This window comes from Engystomops pustulosus, chromosome 6, assembly GCF_040894005.1.
Source record: "Engystomops pustulosus chromosome 6, aEngPut4.maternal, whole genome shotgun sequence".
In the NCBI taxonomy this organism is placed as follows: Eukaryota; Metazoa; Chordata; class Amphibia; order Anura; family Leptodactylidae; genus Engystomops; species Engystomops pustulosus.
This window is the reverse complement of record NC_092416.1, coordinates 163,912,373-163,930,580: the sequence shown is the minus strand read 5'-3', so window position 1 is coordinate 163,930,580 and position 18,208 is coordinate 163,912,373. Positions and strand designations below refer to the sequence as shown.

Below are 18,208 nucleotides of genomic sequence, written 5' to 3'. Positions count from 1 at the left end.
AGAGCTGGTTGTCAGCTTCATGCCATGATTTGCAGGATAGCGGCTGGAGCAAGCAGCAACTCATACATCAGTGAGGCCATGGCAAGGTCACCATTGGAGACATGATCATGAGAACAGAAGACAGAGTATTTATAACGCTACACAATGAATGTCAATGCTTGTAGAGCAACTGGCAATCACAGAAAACTTCTTATAATAAGTGACTTATTCATGAAAGACCATTAGATTCGTGTCCTTCTTAAAAAAACTAGATGCAGCATGGCGCCTTGATAGATGACTTAAGCATCAAGCCGCTTCTGGCAGTCTACCCATGAGTAGTTATATGGATGTGACGTATACATGATATCGCCCAAGACCTTTGAGATATTAAATATGTCATAAAAAGTATTATGCGGATAATACCTTATTAGAAAAATTGTAATTTACAGACAACATTTGTCATTGCCAGACTAGACTGCTTCTGGTAGAAACAAAAAACTAAAAGGTTAATTGTTGGCCATTGTAAAGCCTCTATAAAAGTTTTAAACTTTGGAGTTTAAAGGAAATCTACCAAGAGGATGAAAGATTGTAAACCAAGCACACCTACATTCTGCTTTTCTTTTAGCTTCTTAAGGCATTACTTTTAGAGATGAGCGAACACTAAAATGCTCGGGTACTCGTTATTCGAGACGAACTTTTCCCGATGCTCGAGTGCTCGTCTCGAATAACGAACCCCATTGAAGTCAATGGGAGACTCGAGCATTTTTCAAGGGGACCAAGGCTCTGCACAGGGAAGCTTGGCCAAACACCTGGGAACCTCAGAAAAGGATGGAAACACCACGGAAATGGACAGGAAACAGCAGGGGCAGCATGCATGGATGCCTCTGAGGCTGCTTAATCGCACCATTATGCCAAAATTATGGGCAACAGCATGGCCATGACAGAGTGACAGAATGAAGCTAGATAGCATGTAAAACATCCAATAATTGACCCTGACACTATAGGGGACGGCATGCAGAGGCAGAGGCAGCGGCAGCAGGCTAGAGAGTGGCATGGCAACATACCCTAAATGGACTCAGGCTTCAAACCAATGGGTGTCAGAGAGGAACCAAAGGAGGTGAGCAAGAAGCGCTCAAATAATATCGGTACATGATAAAAGTTTGCCAGTATATTTTGTGGATTACACAGCAGGGTGGCGACAAAGTTAACATGGAAGCCATGAAAACAACCCAAAATTCTGCCTGACACAGCTCGTTTGATAAGGGGACCATGTATGGAGGCAGTGAACTAGTAGTAGATTAAAGGTGCTGCAGTTAAAACTATGTTAGTTGGATCTTGGCATGGAGCTGGCGCTCCGCTGCCAGGCGAGCTTTCGCCAATCCAAGCCCCTGTCTATAGGCTACTCCCCAAACAGCACTTCTAAGAACCTTTTGTATAAGATCAAGTGTAGTAGCGTTCTTATAAGTTTAGGATATGGCGGGTGAGGGGAATGTAAACAGATGCGCAAGAAGCGCTGAAATAATATCCCTAAATGGTAAAAGTTTGCAAGTATATTTTGGGGATTACACAGCAGGGTGGCGACAAAGTTAACAACTTTGATGTGGAATGCCCTGTAATAGCTCTTGGGCGGTGTGCCTTTTATCGCCTAGGCTCAGCAGTTTCAGCACCGCCTGCTGTGGCTTAGCGACGGCACTGCTGCTGTGCCTAGAGCTACCGACTGATGGCGCCATGCCCACGGATGGTAATTCGGAGGAGGAGGAGGTGGAGGAGGGGTGGGAGGAGGTATAGTAGGCCTTTGAGACCTGGACCGAGGTAGGCCCCGCAATTCTCTGCGTCGGCAGTATATGACCAGCCCCAGGGTCAGACTCGGTCCCAGCCTGCACCAAGTTAAGTGTAGTAGCGTTCTTATAAGTTTGGGATATGGCGGGTGAGGGGAATGTAAACAGATGCGCAAGAAGCGCATGATGCGCATGGAGCTGGCGCTCCGCTGCCAGGCGAGCTTTCGCCAATTCAAGCCCCTGTCTCTAGGCTACTCCCCAAACAGCACTTCTAAGAACCTTTTGTATAAGATCAAGTGTAGTAGCGTTCTTATAAGTTTAGGATATGCCGGGTGAGGGGAATGTAAACAGATGCGCAAGAAGCGCATGATGCGCATGGAGCTGGCGCTCCGCTGCCAGGCGAGCTTTCGCCAATTCAAGCCCCTGTCTCTAGGCTACTCCCCAAACAGCACTTCTAAGAACCTTTTGTATAAGATCAAGTGTAGTAGCGTTCTTATAAGTTTAGGATATGCCGGGTGAGGGGAATGTAAACAGATGCGCAAGAAGCGCATGATGCGCATGGAGCTGGCGCTCCGCTGCCAGGCGAGCTTTCGCCAATTCAAGCCCCTGTCTCTAGGCTACTCCCCAAACAGCACTTCTAAGAACCTTTTGTATAAGATCAAGTGTAGTAGCGTTCTTATAAGTTTAGGATATGCCGGGTGAGGGGAATGTAAACAGATGCGCAAGAAGCGCTGAAATAATATCCCTAAATGGTAAAAGTTTGCCAGTATATTTTGTGGATAACACAGCAGGGTGGCGACAAAGTTAACAACTTTGATGTGGAATCCATGAAAACAACCCAAATTTCTGCCTGACACACCTCGTTTGATAAAGGGACGATGTATGGAGGCAGCTATATGGACGACTTTTGGAGGTAGCAATGGAGACAACGTGTGGAGGCTGCTATGGAGACAATTTAATTTGGATAGTGCCTGTATGTGGCAGTCCCAAACATTTTTCAAACCAGAGGAGCAGGTAGGTGGCCCTCCAGTAAAATGGAATAGATTGAGTGCCTGTATGTGGCAGTCCCAAAAATGTTTCAAACCAGAGGAGCAGGTAGGTGGCCCTGCAGTAAAATGGAATAGATTGAGTGCCTGTATGTGGCAGTCCCAAAAATTTTTCAAACCAGAGGAGCAGGTAGGTGGCCCTCCAGTAAAATGGAATAGATTGAGTGCCTGTATGTGGCAGTCCCAAAAATGTTTCAAACCAGAGGAGCAGGTAGGTGGCCCTGCAGTAAAATGGAATAGATTGAGTGCCTGTATGTGGCAGTCCCAAAAATTTTTCAAACCAGAGGAGCAGGTAGGTGGCCCTCCAGTAAAATGGAATAGATTGAGTGCCTGTATGTGGCAGTCCCAAAAATGTTTCAAACCAGAGGAGCAGGTAGGTGGCCCTGCAGTAAAATGGAATAGATTGAGTGCCTGTATGTGGCACTCACAAAAATTGTTTCAAACAGAGGACCGGGTAGGTGGCCCTCCAGAAAAATTAAATGCATGAAGTACTATAGCAAGAGCCAGTGGGCCCTGTCAAAAAATAGCCATTTTCCTCTGCTTTACTGTACAAAGAGGAGGAGAAGGAGGAAAATGAGGAGGAGGAGGAGTGGATCAATTATTCAGGTTGAGCTTCCTTCACCTGGTGGAGATTGGAAATTCTGAGAAATCCAGCCTTTATTCATTTTAATAAGCGTCAGCCTGTCAGCGCTGTCAGTCGACAGGCGTGTACGCTTATCGGTGATGATGCCACCAGCTGCACTGAAAACCCGCTCGGACAAGACGCTAGCGGCAGGGCAGGCAAGAACCTCCAAGGCGTACAGCGCCAGTTCGTGCCACATGTCCAGCTTTGAAACCCAGTAGTTGTAGGGAGCTGTGTGATCATTTAGGACGATGGTATGGTCAGCTACGTACTCCCTCACCATCTTTCTGTAAAGATCAGCCCTACTCTGCCGAGACTGGGGACAGGTGACAGTGTCTTGCTGGGGTGACATAAAGCTGGCAAAAGCCTTGTAAAGCGTACCCTTGCCAGTGCTGGACAAGCTGCCTGCTCGCCTACTCTCCCTCGCTACTTGTCCCGCAGAACTACGCACTCTGCCGCTAGCGCTGTCAGAAGGGAAATACTGTTTCAGCTTGTGCACCAGGGCCTGCTGGTATTCATGCATTCTCACACTCCTTTCCTCTGCAGGGATGAGAGTGGAAAGATTTTGCTTGTACCGTGGGTCCAGGAGAGTGAACACCCAGTAATCGGTGCTGGAATAAATTCTTTGAACGCGAGGGTCACGGGATAGGCAGCCTAGCATGAAATCTGCCATATGCGCCAGAGTACCAACGCGTAAGAATTCACTCCCCTCACTGGCCTGACTGTCCATTTCCTCCTCCTCCAACTCCTCCAACTCCTCTTCTTCTGCCCATACACGCTGAACAGTAAAGGACTCAACAATGGTCCCCTCTTGTGTCTCGCCAACATTCTCCTCCTCTTCCTCCTCATCCTCCTCCACCTCCACCTCCTCCGATATGCGCTGAGAAACAGACCTGAGGGTGCTTTGGCTAACAACAAGGGAATATTCTTCCCCTGTCTCTTGTGACGAGCGCAAAGCTTCCGACTTCATGCTGACCAGAGAGTTTTTCAACAGGCCAAGCAGCGGGATGGTGAGGCTGATGATGGCGGCATCGCCACTGACCATCTGTGTTGACTCCTCAAAGTTACTCAGCACCTGACAGATATCAGACATCCACGTCCACTCCTCATTGTAGACTTGAGGAAGCTGACTGACCTGACTACCAGTTCTGGTGGAAGTTGACATCTGGCAGTCTACAATCGCTCTGCGCTGCTGGTAAACTCTGGATAACATGGTCAGTGTTGAATTCCACCTCGTGGGCACGTCGCACAACAGTCGGTGAGCGGGCAGTTGGAGGCGGCGCTGCGCTGCCCTGAGAGTGGCAGCATCTGGGCTGGACTTCCTGAAATGCGCACAGATGCGGCGCACCTTCGTGAGCAAATCAGACAGATTGGGGTATGTCTTGAGGAAACGCTGAACTATCAGATTTAACACATGGGCCAGGCATGGCACATGTGTCAGTCTGCCGAGTTGCAGAGCCGCCACCAGGTTACGGCCGTTGTCACACACAACCATTCCCGGCTTGAGGTTCAGCGGTGCCAGCCACAGATCAGTCTGCGCCGTGATGCCCTGTAATAGCTCTTGGGCGGTGTGCCTTTTGTCGCCTAGGCTCAGCAGTTTGAGCACCGCCTGCTGTCGCTTAGCGACGGCACTGCTGCTGTGCCTAGAGCTACCGACTGATGGCGCCGTGCCCACGGATGGTAGTTCGGAGGAGGAGGTGGAGGAGGGGTGGGAGGAGGAGGAGGCATAGTAGGCCTGAAACACCTGGACCGAGGTAGGCCCCGCAATCCTCGGCGTCGGCAGTATATGAGCAGCCCCAGGGTCAGACTCGGTCCCAGCCTCCACCAAGTTAACCCAATGTGCCGTCAGAGATATATAGTGGCCCTGCCCGGCAGCACTCGTCCACGTGTCCGTGGTCAGGTGGACCTTGTCAGAAACGGCGTTGGTCAGGGCACGGATTATGTTGTCTGACACGTGCTGGTGCAGGGCTGGGACGGCACATCGGGAAAAGTAGTGGCGGCTGGGGACCGAATACCGAGGGGCGGCCGCCGCCATGAGGTTGCGAAAGGCCTCGGTCTCTACTAGCCTATAGGGCAGCATCTCCAGGCTAAGCAATCTGGAGATGTGCACATTAAGGGCTTGGGCGTGCGGGTGGGTTGCACTATATTTGCGTTTCCGCTCCAGCGTCTGGGGTATGGAGAGCTGAACGCTGGTGGATGCTGTGGAGGATCGTGGAGGCGACGATGGGGTTTTTGTGCCAGGGTCCTGGGCAGGGGGCTGACTAGCAGCTGACACAGGGGAAGGAGCAGTGGTGTGCACGGCCGGAGGTGAACGGGCTTGTTGCCACTGAGTGGGGTGCTTAGCATTCATATGCCTGCGCATACTGGTGGTAGTTAAGCTAGTAGTGGTGGAACCCCTGCTGAGCCTGGTTTGGCAAATGTTGCACACCACAGTCCGTCGGTCATCCGGTGTTTCCTTAAAGAACCTCCACACTTCTGAAGATCTAGCCCTCGCCGCAAGAGCCCTCACCACGGGAGCTTCACTAGTTGACAGTGGCGCTGATGCACCAGCTCTGGCCCTGCCTCTCCGTCTGGCCCCACCACTGCCTCTTCCAACCTGTTCAGGTCGAGGACTCTCCTCCGTCTCAGAAGCACTGTGTTCACCCGGCCTCTCAACCCAGCTTGGGTCTGTCACCTCATCATCCTCCGATCCCTCAGTCTGCTCCCCCCTCGGACTTCCTGCCCTGACAACAACTTCCCCACTGTCTGACAACCGTGTCTCCTCATCGTCGGACACCTCTTTACACACTTCCACTACGTCAAGAAGGTCATCATCACCCACAGACTGTGACTGGTGGAAAACCTGGGCATCGGAAAATTGCTCAGCAGCAACCGGACAAGTGGTTTGTGACTGTGGGAAGGGTCCAGAAAACAGTTCCTCAGAGTATGCCGGTTCAAATGCCAAATTTTCCTGGGAGGGGGCAGACTGGGGGGGAGGAGGCTGAGGTGCAGGAGCTGGAGGAGTGGGGATTTCGGTGACATGGGTGGACTGCGTGGAAGACTGACTGGTGGTGGACAAATTGCTCGAAGCATTGTCAGCAATCCACGACATCACCTGTTCGCACTGTTCTGGCCTCAACAGTGCTCTACCACGAGTCCCAGTAACTTCAGACATGAACCTAGGGAGTGTAGCTCTGCGGCGTTCCCCTGCTCCCTCATCAGCAGGTGGTGTCTCACCCCGCCCAGGACCACGGCCTCTGACCCCTGCAGTAGTTGGACGCCCTCGTCCCCGCCCTCGTCCTCTACCCCTAGCCCTCGGGTTAAACATTTTTAAAATGAGAGTTATAACTTTTTTTTTTTTTTTACTTCTTTTTGTTTTTTTTGGTGTTTTTTTGTGTTTTTTTTTTTTTTTTGTGTTTTTTGTTTTTTTTTTGAGTTTTTAAAACCAAACAATCCTATCCTATTGCTATGGCTATTTTCTAGCCAAGTATCAAAGGAAGCACACTACTATGCCAGATGAGATGACACTGAGTTATTGCCTAATAGAAATCCAACCCCTACTGAATTTTCCCACTTCGGCCTTTGCTATGGATATGTGCGCCACTAAGCGCAGAACACAGCGGTCGCAAGTCTCACTACAAATTGCTCAGAATTGGCAAGTACATGCACTGCAGAAACTACAGCCACCAGCAGATCAACCAGAAATCAAATATATAGAACGCTACTGTAGGCTTCAAGAAGCTGTTTGTATTCTCCTATGGCTATTTTCTAGCCAAGTATCAAAGGAAGCACACTACTATGCCAGATGAGATGACACTGAGTTATTGCCTAATAGAAATCCAACCCCTACTGAATTTTCCCACTTCGGTCTTTGCTATGGATATGTGTGCCACTAAGAGCTAAACACAACGGTAGCAAGTCCCCCTGCTAATTCCTCACAAAATGGTAAAAGATGCAAATTAAAATAAAAAAAGTAGAACGTTATTGTAGCCCTAAGAAGGGCTGTTGGGTTCTTGTTGAATCACTCCTGCCTAACAGTAAGCTAATAGAACACCCTAACGCTTTCCCTGACCAGCAGCAGCTCTCTCCCTAGCGGCATCCAGAGACAGAATGATCCGAGCAGCGCGGCCAGCGGCTAGTCTATCCCAGGGTCACCTGATCTGGCCAGCCAACCACTGCTATTGACGTGTAAGGGTACCACGTCATGCTGGGTGGAGTGCAGAGTCTCCTGGCTTGTGATTGGCTCTGTTTCTGGCCGCCAAAAAGCAAAACGGCGGGAGCTGCCATTTTCTCGAGCGGGCGAAGTATTCGTCCGAGTAACGAGCAGTTTCGAGTACCCTAATGCTCGACCGAGCATCAAGCTCGGACGAGCATGTTCGCTCATCTCTAATTACTTTTATGAAAAAAAGGCTTTCAAAATTATTCAAATGAGCCTGAGGGGCTCCAGGCTCCATTAAAATCTATGGAACCCGGAGCCCTTCAAACTCATTTACAGAATTTTTAAAGCATTTTTTTTTGTAAAGATAAGAGCATAAGAAGCTAAAAGAAAAGCAGGTCCTGCCGAAGGGGACACACACCAGCGTGTAAGTGTACTTGGTTTACAATCCTTCATCCTGATGGTAGATGTCCTTTAATGGGTATTGAAAGTTCTAAAAAAAACCCCTAGAATAAAAAATTTCGTACTCCCCTGTCCCTTCTATAGGGATCCAGAGCTGCCTCTAAACAGACACCCCAGTCTCTGCTTACATGTAAGTGGGGGGACTGATGGAGAGGCAAAGCTGGATTCCTCTGAAAACAGAAAGGTGAGTTAGGATTCTTTTTTTTGACTATTTGCACATGATTTCAAAAATTATAATTTTAGACAATTCCATGTAAGTCTCTCCGTTGGGTTGTACAATGGATAAAAAGTACAGGTGTCAGGACCCATGACCGTGGCCTGGTTACAGCTTTATTTTTTTTAGGGTTCCCAAATAAGTTAAATTGTTTCTAGATGCCTCATACATCAATGTGCAGGGTAGGTTTTTGTACAGAATTCTACCCAAAAATTTACACTGGACATAATGTTAAGCAGAAATCTGACTGTCTTTGTGCAGACAACTCTATCATGTCGTAGAGTCTATAGAGTAAGTCATTGGGTCAGTGAATAGAAAGTTCTTATCAGATTCAATTCCAGGATTTTCCTCCATCGCTGTCACCTTACCTTTCAGTATTAAGACTTGAATCTGTTCTGCGTCGGCATTCAGGCTCTGGTGTATCCAGCTTGTGGCACGTCTGTGCCTAGATTTATTTGAGATTGTAGCTTACTTTTAGCCTTATAAAATGTTATATATTGTAAAGTCAAATGTTTTCAGTCTCTCAGGAGTTTGTGCTTTTTCTTTCGTGATTCTTCGAGGTTCTATAGTTACTGACCCCATTCCAAATCATATTGAGAGATTAAAGGGTTTTTCCACATATTATGCATCAACGACCTATCCTTAAGATAGAACCCGCAAACCCTATCTAGCTAAAATTATTATAGCTAAAAGCAGACAATGCAATCCTATGGATAAAATAATAATATGAAATGTATTTTTTTAAACTTACATAATGTTAAAGGGCACATACCACCACAAATCTACCTATAAAGGTAGATCGGGTGGTAGGTGGATCAATAGGACGTGAGGATAGCCCTTTTAAGGGCTAATCCTTACTTCCCTGCACTTTTTTGGTAACTTTTATTAGACTTGTATGCAAATTTTGTTATGTGGCTACTTGGGCGTGGAGTAGCCGCATCTGAAGTTACATGGCGCGGCTACTCCACGCCCCGGTAGCCTCTTTTCTCCTCCTACTCACGATCTTCGGCCCTCGTCCGACGATCCTGCCGTCTGCGCATGCGCAGAACAGCAGTCCCGCACCTGTGCAGCTCCCGGGCCTGCGCCTGTGCAGTCCCGGGCCTGCTGTTCTGCGCATGCGCAGACGGCAGGATCGTCGGACGAGGGCGCGCAGCTACGAGGAGCAGCGCGCCGAAGATCGTGAGTAGGAGGAGAAAAGAAGCTACCGGGGCGTGGAGTAGCCGCGTCATGTAACCTCAGATGCGGCTACTCCACGCCCAAGTAGCCGCATAACAAAATTTGCATACAAGTCTAATAAAAGTTTCCAAAAAGTGCAGGGACGTGAGGATTAGCCCTTAAAAGGGCTATCCTCACGTCCTATTGATCCACCTACCATCCAATCTACCTTTATAGGTAGATTTGTGGTGGTAGGTTCCCTTTAAAAATGTATAAACTATCAATTGCAAACTCATGAAGTTTATTTATAAAGTATAATATTACCTGGTGTTTATTATGTTTGGAGATATGCACATCCTACTGAGTCAAATGCTGGTATCCCCCCTGTCCTAGTCTCTGTATAGTGATCCTTTGACTTCAGAGCAAACAATAGGATAACTTAAAACCTCAGGGTTAGGAAGTAAGACTTCTTCTTAAGGATACTTTGCCAATTAAGGCCTCCTTGCAGGTAAGTGGTAACTTCCAGTCATTGGGATTCTGAAAAATGCAAATATATTTTCCAGGATGGAATAAGGAAAACATTGCCTCTTAGCTACTTTGTAAGGCACCCCTCTTTTTTTGTTTAACTGTATTTTTTATTATTTTTCATATATATAAGGTACAGACAATTGTAAGGTATAAAGCATTCACCAAAATGCCGGCCACAGGCAGCACCCTTAACATTAAGCATGACTTTTAGGAATCCTAATGACATGATGCAGGATAAAAGCCATAACATTATGTCTATTTCAGAAGCAACGGATTCCCAACTGTAGACAGAGCTGTTTCGGTGTGTTTGCATCTCTTCAGTACAGTATAGGAAACTAGTTTAGGTGAATGAGAGGCATTTTGTTAGGATCAGGAAGTAAGAAATATTACTTTGCCAATCACGCATCTGCATGGCAGTCTAAATAAATGTTTTTGTGAACCAATTTCATAAGAAGTGTTCCAGGCAGATACAAATGCCATTGCCCTTTACTGGACCACCAGGTCTTACACTATTTGGGTCAAAACCTGAGTCAAATGCAACATCACCTTGTAATCTAGTGGTCAAGTCTAAGACCAGAGTACAGTGATCCAGTCCAGAGTAAGATCCATATGGACCATAGTAAGAACCCTACCAATGCTCTATTCAAAAGGGACAGTGACACCTAGTAATTAGCTTTCATAAAATCCAACAAGTAATAAACCAATGACACCAGAATATATTGTTTATGGAACAGACAAAGCAAAAGAAAATGCTGACGTGGTCAGATACAAAGTTTTATGTGAGTAAAACAAATTGTAAGCAATGACCTTTCTGAGAATTCAATATATCTTCATTCAATCAACAGACATCAACATGGCGGGGGAGCCCAAACCCAACAGGCCCAAAGGACTGAAACGCGCCACCGCTGCCCTGTACAGGTGAGAGAATGATTTCTGCTACTAATATAATACTAGATACCTCCAACGACCATATACCAGCACCACCTAGTGATCTACAACTAGTGTAGCAATGTATTAGTGAGTAGTGCTGGGGTAATTGCATTGAGGCCACATTGAGTCTGACTATGAGTCTCGCTCTACTGGAAGCACTGTAGGGGTTTTAAGGATTTGATTTTGGTGGAAATGGGTGCAACTTAAAAAGTGTAAAAACATGGACATTAACATCTGTTCACTATGAAAGGGAGCGATCTAGCTATAATAGCTTTTACACCAGGGACATCACTACCTCATTTTAGTAGAATGAGTATAGAAGTGACAACCAGCCATAAACAGGGGGCAGTGAAACCCGACTGGTAAATAGTAAAAGCTGGTTCACTGCTCGTTTTGGCATTGCAGGACCTGCCTTGGCTGATCCAACTGGAGAACTTGTTGATACAGATATCGATATAGCAATATAATAGCTTTGAGTCTACTTTGTCTCTTCCTTATCTGATTGCTCCATCTGCTGGTGACAATTGACTGACGGTAAACAGAAATCTTCAAGAGAACTTGAGATATAATCTGAAAAAAAATCAAAAAAATTGTTTGCCTTACAACAGACAGCAGAGGACAGCATGTTGGCTACTGCTCCGTCCAGTTGTCTTTCATCTATACAAAATACATAGAAGAAGAGGAGGAGCTTATGCAGGATTCTGGGGCACATGTAGAGAATTCTTTTTAATATACATCAGTTCTATCTGTAATATAAAATAACATAGGACCAAGAAAAAGAAAGTATGAGGCTGGGAAAGTTTTAAAAAAAATGTATTTCTATCTTCTATTGGGTCTGAGTTGCACTACTACAACCAGCCAATAGGCATGAGCGGTGCTGATTTTGAAAGAAAAGCAGATTTTGATATTCTAATCTTAGATGATTCCTTTTAAACCTGGCACAATATTAAGTGTATTACATATCTGCATGTCAGAGTGTTCCAAGAGAACAGATGTACATTATTTTTATCTCAGCCTATTGATGGGATTTCTGCCAGATTTTATTGATCTATATATACAGGCGGTCCCCTACTTAAGGACACCCGACTTACAGACAACCCATAGTTACAGACAGACCCCTCTGACCTCTGATGAAGCTTTCTGAATGTTTTACTATAGTCCCAGACTGAAATGATCAGCTGTAAGGTGTCTGTAATGAAGCTTTATTGATAATCCTTGGTCCCATTACAGCAAAAAATGTTTAAACTCCAATTGTCACTGGGGCCAAATTTTTTTTGTCTGGATCTACAATTATAAAATATACAGTTTCGACTTACATACAAATTCAACTTAAGAACAAACCTCCAGACCCTATCTTGTACGTAACCCGGGGACTGCCTGTATATACACTCACCGGCCACTTTATTAGGTACACCATGCTAGTAATGGGTTGGACCCCCTTTTGCCTTCAGAACTGCCTCAATTCTTCGTGGCATAGATACAACAAGGTGCTGGAAGCATTCCTCAGAGATTTTGGTCCATATTGACATGATGGCATCACACAGTTGCCGCAGATTTGTCGGCTGCACATCCATGATGCGAATCTCCCGTTCCACCACATCCCAAAGATGCTCTATTGGATTGAGATCTGGTGACTGTGGAGGCCATTTGAGTACAGTGAACTCATTGTCATGTTCAAGAAACCAGTCTGAGATGATTCCAGCTTTATGCCATGGCGCATTATCCTGCTGTACCCAGATGTTGGGTACATTGGGGGTCATTTACTAAGTGCCCGATTCGCGTTTTCCCGACGTGTTACCCGAATGTTTCCGATTTGCGCCGATTTTTCCCTGAATTGCCCCGGGATTTTGGCGCACGCGATCGTTTTGTGGCGCATCGGCGCTGGCATGCACGCGATGGAAATCGGGGACGTGGCCGAACGGTAACCCAACGGATTCGGAAAAACCGCCGCATTTGAAACAAAAAATTGGTCGCACGGGCCATACTCACATGCACCACGATGAAGACGATGAACTCCGGGGCACCTCGGCGGACTTCGGCGCAGCAGCGCCACCTGGTGGACATCGGGCGCAGGACCTTCATGAATCACCGGAAGACCCGAACGCTCGTCAGAGAAGCCGCCGCTGGAACGCGAATGGACCGGGTAAGTAAATGTGCCCCATTGTGGTCATAAAGGGATGGACATGGTCAGCAACAATACTCAGGTAGGCTGTGGTGTTGCAACAATGCTCAATTGGTACCAAGGGGCCCAAAGAGTGCCAAGAAAATATTCCCCACACCATGACACCACCACCACCAGCCTGAACCGTTGATACAAGGCAGGATGGATCCATGCTTTCATGTTGTTGACGCCAAATTCTGACCCTACCATCCGAATGTCGCAGCAGAAATCGAGACTCATCAGACCAGGCAACGTTTTTCCAATCTTCTACTGTCCAATTTCGATGAGCTTGCGCAAATTGTAGCCTCAGTTTCCTGTTCTTAGCTGAAAGGAGTGGCACCCGGTGTGGTCTTCAGCTGTTGCCCATCTGCCTCAAAGTTAGACGTACTGTGCGTTCAGAGATGCTCTTCTGCCTACCTTGGTTGTAACGGGTGGCGATTTGAGTCACTGTTGCCTTTCTATCAGCTCGAACCAGTCTGCCCATTCTCCTCTGACCTCTGGCATCAACAAGGCATTTCCGCCCACAGAACTGCCGCTCACTGGATGTTTTTTCTTTTTCGGACCATTCTCTGTAAACCCTAGAGATTGTGTGTGAAAATCCCAGTAGATCAGCAGTTTCTGAAATACTCAGACCAGCCCTTCTGGCACCAACAACCATGTCACGTTCAAAGGCCTCAAATCACCTTTCTTCCCCATACTGATGCTCGGTTTGAACTGCAGGAGATTGTCTTGACCATGTCTACATGCGTAAATGCACTGAGTTGCCGCCATGTGATTGGCTGATTGGAAATTAAGTGTTAACGAGCAGTTGGACAGGTGTACCTAATAAAGTGGCCGGTGAGTGTATATATATAATATATAATATATATAGGTATAATAATATATATTTTTTTTGTTAAAGGGGTTGTCTCATCATTGCAAGTTAGGCCCCATCCAATGGATAGGGCTTCACTTGCTGATCGGTGGGGGTCTCAGTGATGGGACCCCCATGGATCATGAGAACGATGTATCCCCGTTGCACCCTGAGATGTCCGGAAAATAAATTGGACGTTATTTTTTATATCAATGGAATACTTCCTTCTTAAATCAACTTTAAGCATTTTGTTTACGAGTGCAGTTACCAGGGCCCCTCAGTGCTGTAGCTTCACAAGCTGAAACACTGGCCCATATTTACTAACGGCCGTGCACCAGTTCTCTGTAGGACTTTGCACATCCTTTTCTGTGCAAACTGCTTACACAGGTATTTAAGAAGTGTCTACGCCACGGGACCCTTTTGTGGTGCGGCTGCCCTTTGCCTTATGCAACACAAATTTTTGCACTAAAATGGGCGTTCTGGTGCACAGTCGGCCCATGTAAAAGGTGCACCGAAAAAAGTTGGTGCACTCTGTCGGAGCAGTACAGGGGGCGCGAGATTCATTAAGGACGGGAGCAAGAAATCCTGAATCTGGCACCCCCTGCACACTACACAGGTAACTGCACATAGTGTAGTTTGCACCGTTTTTAGTAAATGTGCCCAATGTGTCTCCCCCTCCCACTGCTCCCTTAGCACTTCCCCCATCCATCTGCCTGCTATAATCTTATACAGTGGCAGGGGTGAAATGCTCCTACACAGTGTAACAGCCAGTGCAGTTACAGCACAGAGGGTCAGGCTCATTAGCATAAATTTAAAAGTTGATTTTAGAAGGAAGGAGGCCGTGGATAACAGATATAAGAAGATCACCACAGTCACAGTGCTTGGATCTATGAGTTAGTGTCCCTGGTTTATCTTTGCCGGGTTCCCTTTAACATCTTATCTTTGATTTGCCATTGGTCCAGTAATTGTAACTAGGAGCTTGTGACTTTAGGGTGACCATTAAAACAGAACCACGAATTCAATAAAACAGTCATACAAAGCCCCTCTTTGCACAGAGATTTCCCTCCGGCTGTGAAAGGGTTATCATGCCACAATTATCTTTTAAAACCAATTAGAAAGGCTGAAAGTGTGAAAGAAATCTGTAGCGGTTTTGCAGTCATTTCAATGGCAATTAAAATAATTATTGGATTTCTCATATTAAGGATTTATCGGGGCTCTGGTACAAAAAAAAAAATCTAAACCCAATCCCATTAAGTTGTAAAATCGCGCCGCTTTGAGCGTAAATTACAGATGACTTCAAAAGAGAATTGGTTAAACAGCATCATTACAGTAACCCACATCGTGCTGTGCAGAGGCCAGCCATCAAATAGGGGCTCGTGATAGAAGTGCCGAGCGGAGCGTTTAATATGCGCCTCATACTAACTGCACGGATACAAAGGCCACGTTACAATGTACACCCCGTCCCCATACCAAGCAATGCTAATAGCAGTTACAGCATTGATGGTAACTGCAAAAAAACTGGCTAAATTAAAGGGGTTGGCCTCATGTGTTTTGTAATGTGTGTGTAAGGGCTCATTCACATTGGCGTTGATGTTCAGCTGCAGTTGCGCATCCGTTGCGTTTCGTCTCTGCAAAAAGAAGGTTTAACATTGCTGATCATTTTCTCCACGGACAACGGATCAGTGAAAATACAAGCCAATGTGAAAACACCCATAGAAATCAATGGCTTTGTGAGGCATCCGTATATTTACCAATATACATCTATTAATAGTTCTGCTCCGCTTTCCTGATATGTAAAGTGAAGCCTCTGGGAGATTTATCATCAGTCTCTTAGAGCAGAACTGTTCTAGTTGCCCATAGCAACCGATCAGAGCACAGCTTTCATTTTCCTACAGTTATTTATAAAATTAAAGCTGAGCTCTGATTGGTTTCCATGGCCAACTAGAACAGTTTTACCTCAGAAACTTGATGATAAATCTATTACCTCATCAGCCAGAGATTCCTGACCATAAAATGGCCGCAGATGGAGGGTCTTGTGATCTCTATCTGTCCATGAACAATTGGCCTATCAGGACCGTGATCTTATATTCATGAAGGTCCTGGCAGGGCAATTGTTCATGGACAGTTATAGATCACATGACCCTCCATCTGCGGCCATTTTATGGTCAGGAATGATGAGTTAAAAAACAGGAGGCTTCACTTTACATATCAAGAAAGTGAAGCAGAACTATTAATAGATGTATATTGGTAAATTATCTAATATCATGAACCTCCACAACCCACACTTACACATTACAAACAACATGAGGTAAAGTGGCCAATTCGTTTAACAATTTCCTACACCAGAACCTAAATGGATGAGGCCCTGTACATGTGATCTGGCACATAAAAGGCCTGCAGGTCCATAATAGGAAGCTTCCAGCATCCAGCGTACCGCCATATGGTGTCCTGTGTGATAGCATATCTTATCAGTTGTGGCTAAGCTTTTCTTCATCACCTATCATTAAACTTTACATAATCAGTAGTACAGGGGGGTGTACATGAGGAGTAACACTACTTCTGGTCAAAATGTGCGATTTTTTTACTTCACTTCATTGCAAATGTCTTTCTTTAATTCTCAGTTTTCTGTAAACTTGTGGATGGATACAGTGCAGTACAGGCAGTCCCCGGGTTACATACAAGATAGGGCCCATAGGTTTGTTCTTAAGTTAAATTTGTATGTAAGTGGAAAGTGTATATTTTATAATTGTAGTTCTAGACAAAGTTTTTTTTGCCCCAGTGACAATTGAAGTTTCAATTTTTTTTGCTGTAATGGGACCAAGAATTATCAATAAAGCTTTATTACAGACACCTTACATCTGATCATTGCAGCCTGGGACTATAGTAACATCCAGAGAGCTACACCAGAGGTCACAGGGGGAAGAGGGGTCCGTCTGTAACTAGGGGTCATCTGTAAGTCGGGTGTCCTTAAGTAGGGGACCGCCTGTAATGGATTATAATAAAGGTGGCAGCCCGAGGCCTAAGGTTTTTGAGGGGCCCCCCAAATCACCAAGTTTGACATTGGTTTGAAGAGATAAACATGGATTTTTAGTCCTGCAATTCTTATATACTGTATGTGGTTCTGTCCTCAACATAGATCTTTGAAGCTCCTCCAAAGTTTCTTAACCCCTTATTGGTGAAGCCACTTTTCACATTCCTGACACGACACACGTGGTTAGAACTTTGGAACGCTTTAACATATCCAAGTGGTTTTGGAATTGTTTTCTCAGGACACTTTGTACTTCATGTTAGTTGAAAAATTTTTGTGGTATGTTTTGCATTTATTTATAAAAAAAATTCTTGATTTTCGAAATTCAAAATGTTCTACTTTTTCAACACATAGTCATAACAGCAAAAATACTGGATAACTAACATTAAACTCCAATTGTGGGTGTTAGCGGCAAGTGTCGGCTATAAGAAAAACCAACACCTGCGGCTTCTGCCACCGGAACCGTTCAGCAGTGGGTGCCAGAAGCGGGACGTCCCTGCCGACCATGACGTAGTACTACGTCCAATATCGGTAAGGGATTACAGGAAATCTACCATAAAAATCAATCATGATAAACCAGAGATAAACACTAACTCATAGATCCAGGCACCGTGACTGTGGTAATATCCATGTATCAGTGAACCAGAAGGGCTCTGTGGGTGTTACCAGAGCCCTGTTGTGTAGTTGCATTACAGGTTGTTACACTGTACAAGAGCATTTCCCACTTCCCAAGCAAAGTGAAGAGGGAAGTGCTGAGGGAGCAGGGGGAGACAGTGTAACAGCATGTGAATCTATAACACAGAGGGCTTCTGGTAATGCCCCCAAAGAGGCCTTCTGGCTCAAAAGCATAATCTTTAATGTTGATTTCAGAAGGAAGGAGGCCTTGTAGAACAAATATAAGATGATTACCACAGTCATGGCGCCTGGATCTATGAGTAAGAGCTTTGATGGTAGATTCCTTATGTAGGAAGTGAATGACAATACTTTGACCTGATTTCTTAAATTCAGCAGATATTTCAAAGCCAATGTCCAAAGCTAAAGTTTTGTGAGGAAGGAGTAGGGATAGGAGCCAAGTAAGTGGAGAAAGTAGCACTTTTCTCTTAGTATTACTAAGTTGCTTATATTCACCTGTACTGTTGATTTAGGTACTTTGCACTTGTACTGTCGTCTTAGGGGTCATTTAAATTCATAGCCCTAGGGCTGCATTCACACACGCGTATGGGGGACGTATATACGGCAGGCATACATTGTCTGAATGTAGCCTAACTATGTATGGGGACATGTAAACATCACTTACAGAGCCCCCTGAATACAGCA

General features: G+C 45.7%; 1 protein-coding gene across 3 annotated transcripts in view; it reads left to right on the top strand.

Moving 5' to 3' along the window:
• Positions 1-18,208, top strand: part of RALY (RALY heterogeneous nuclear ribonucleoprotein) — a 119,306-nt gene that overhangs the window by 91,345 nt on the left and 9,753 nt on the right. For all 3 annotated transcript variants that reach the window (XM_072112187.1, XM_072112185.1, XM_072112186.1), the window contains one exon: positions 10,765-10,837. In XM_072112187.1, the coding sequence (XP_071968288.1) occupies positions 10,765-10,837 (73 nt within the window). The remainder of the gene's footprint in view (positions 1-10,764; positions 10,838-18,208) is intronic.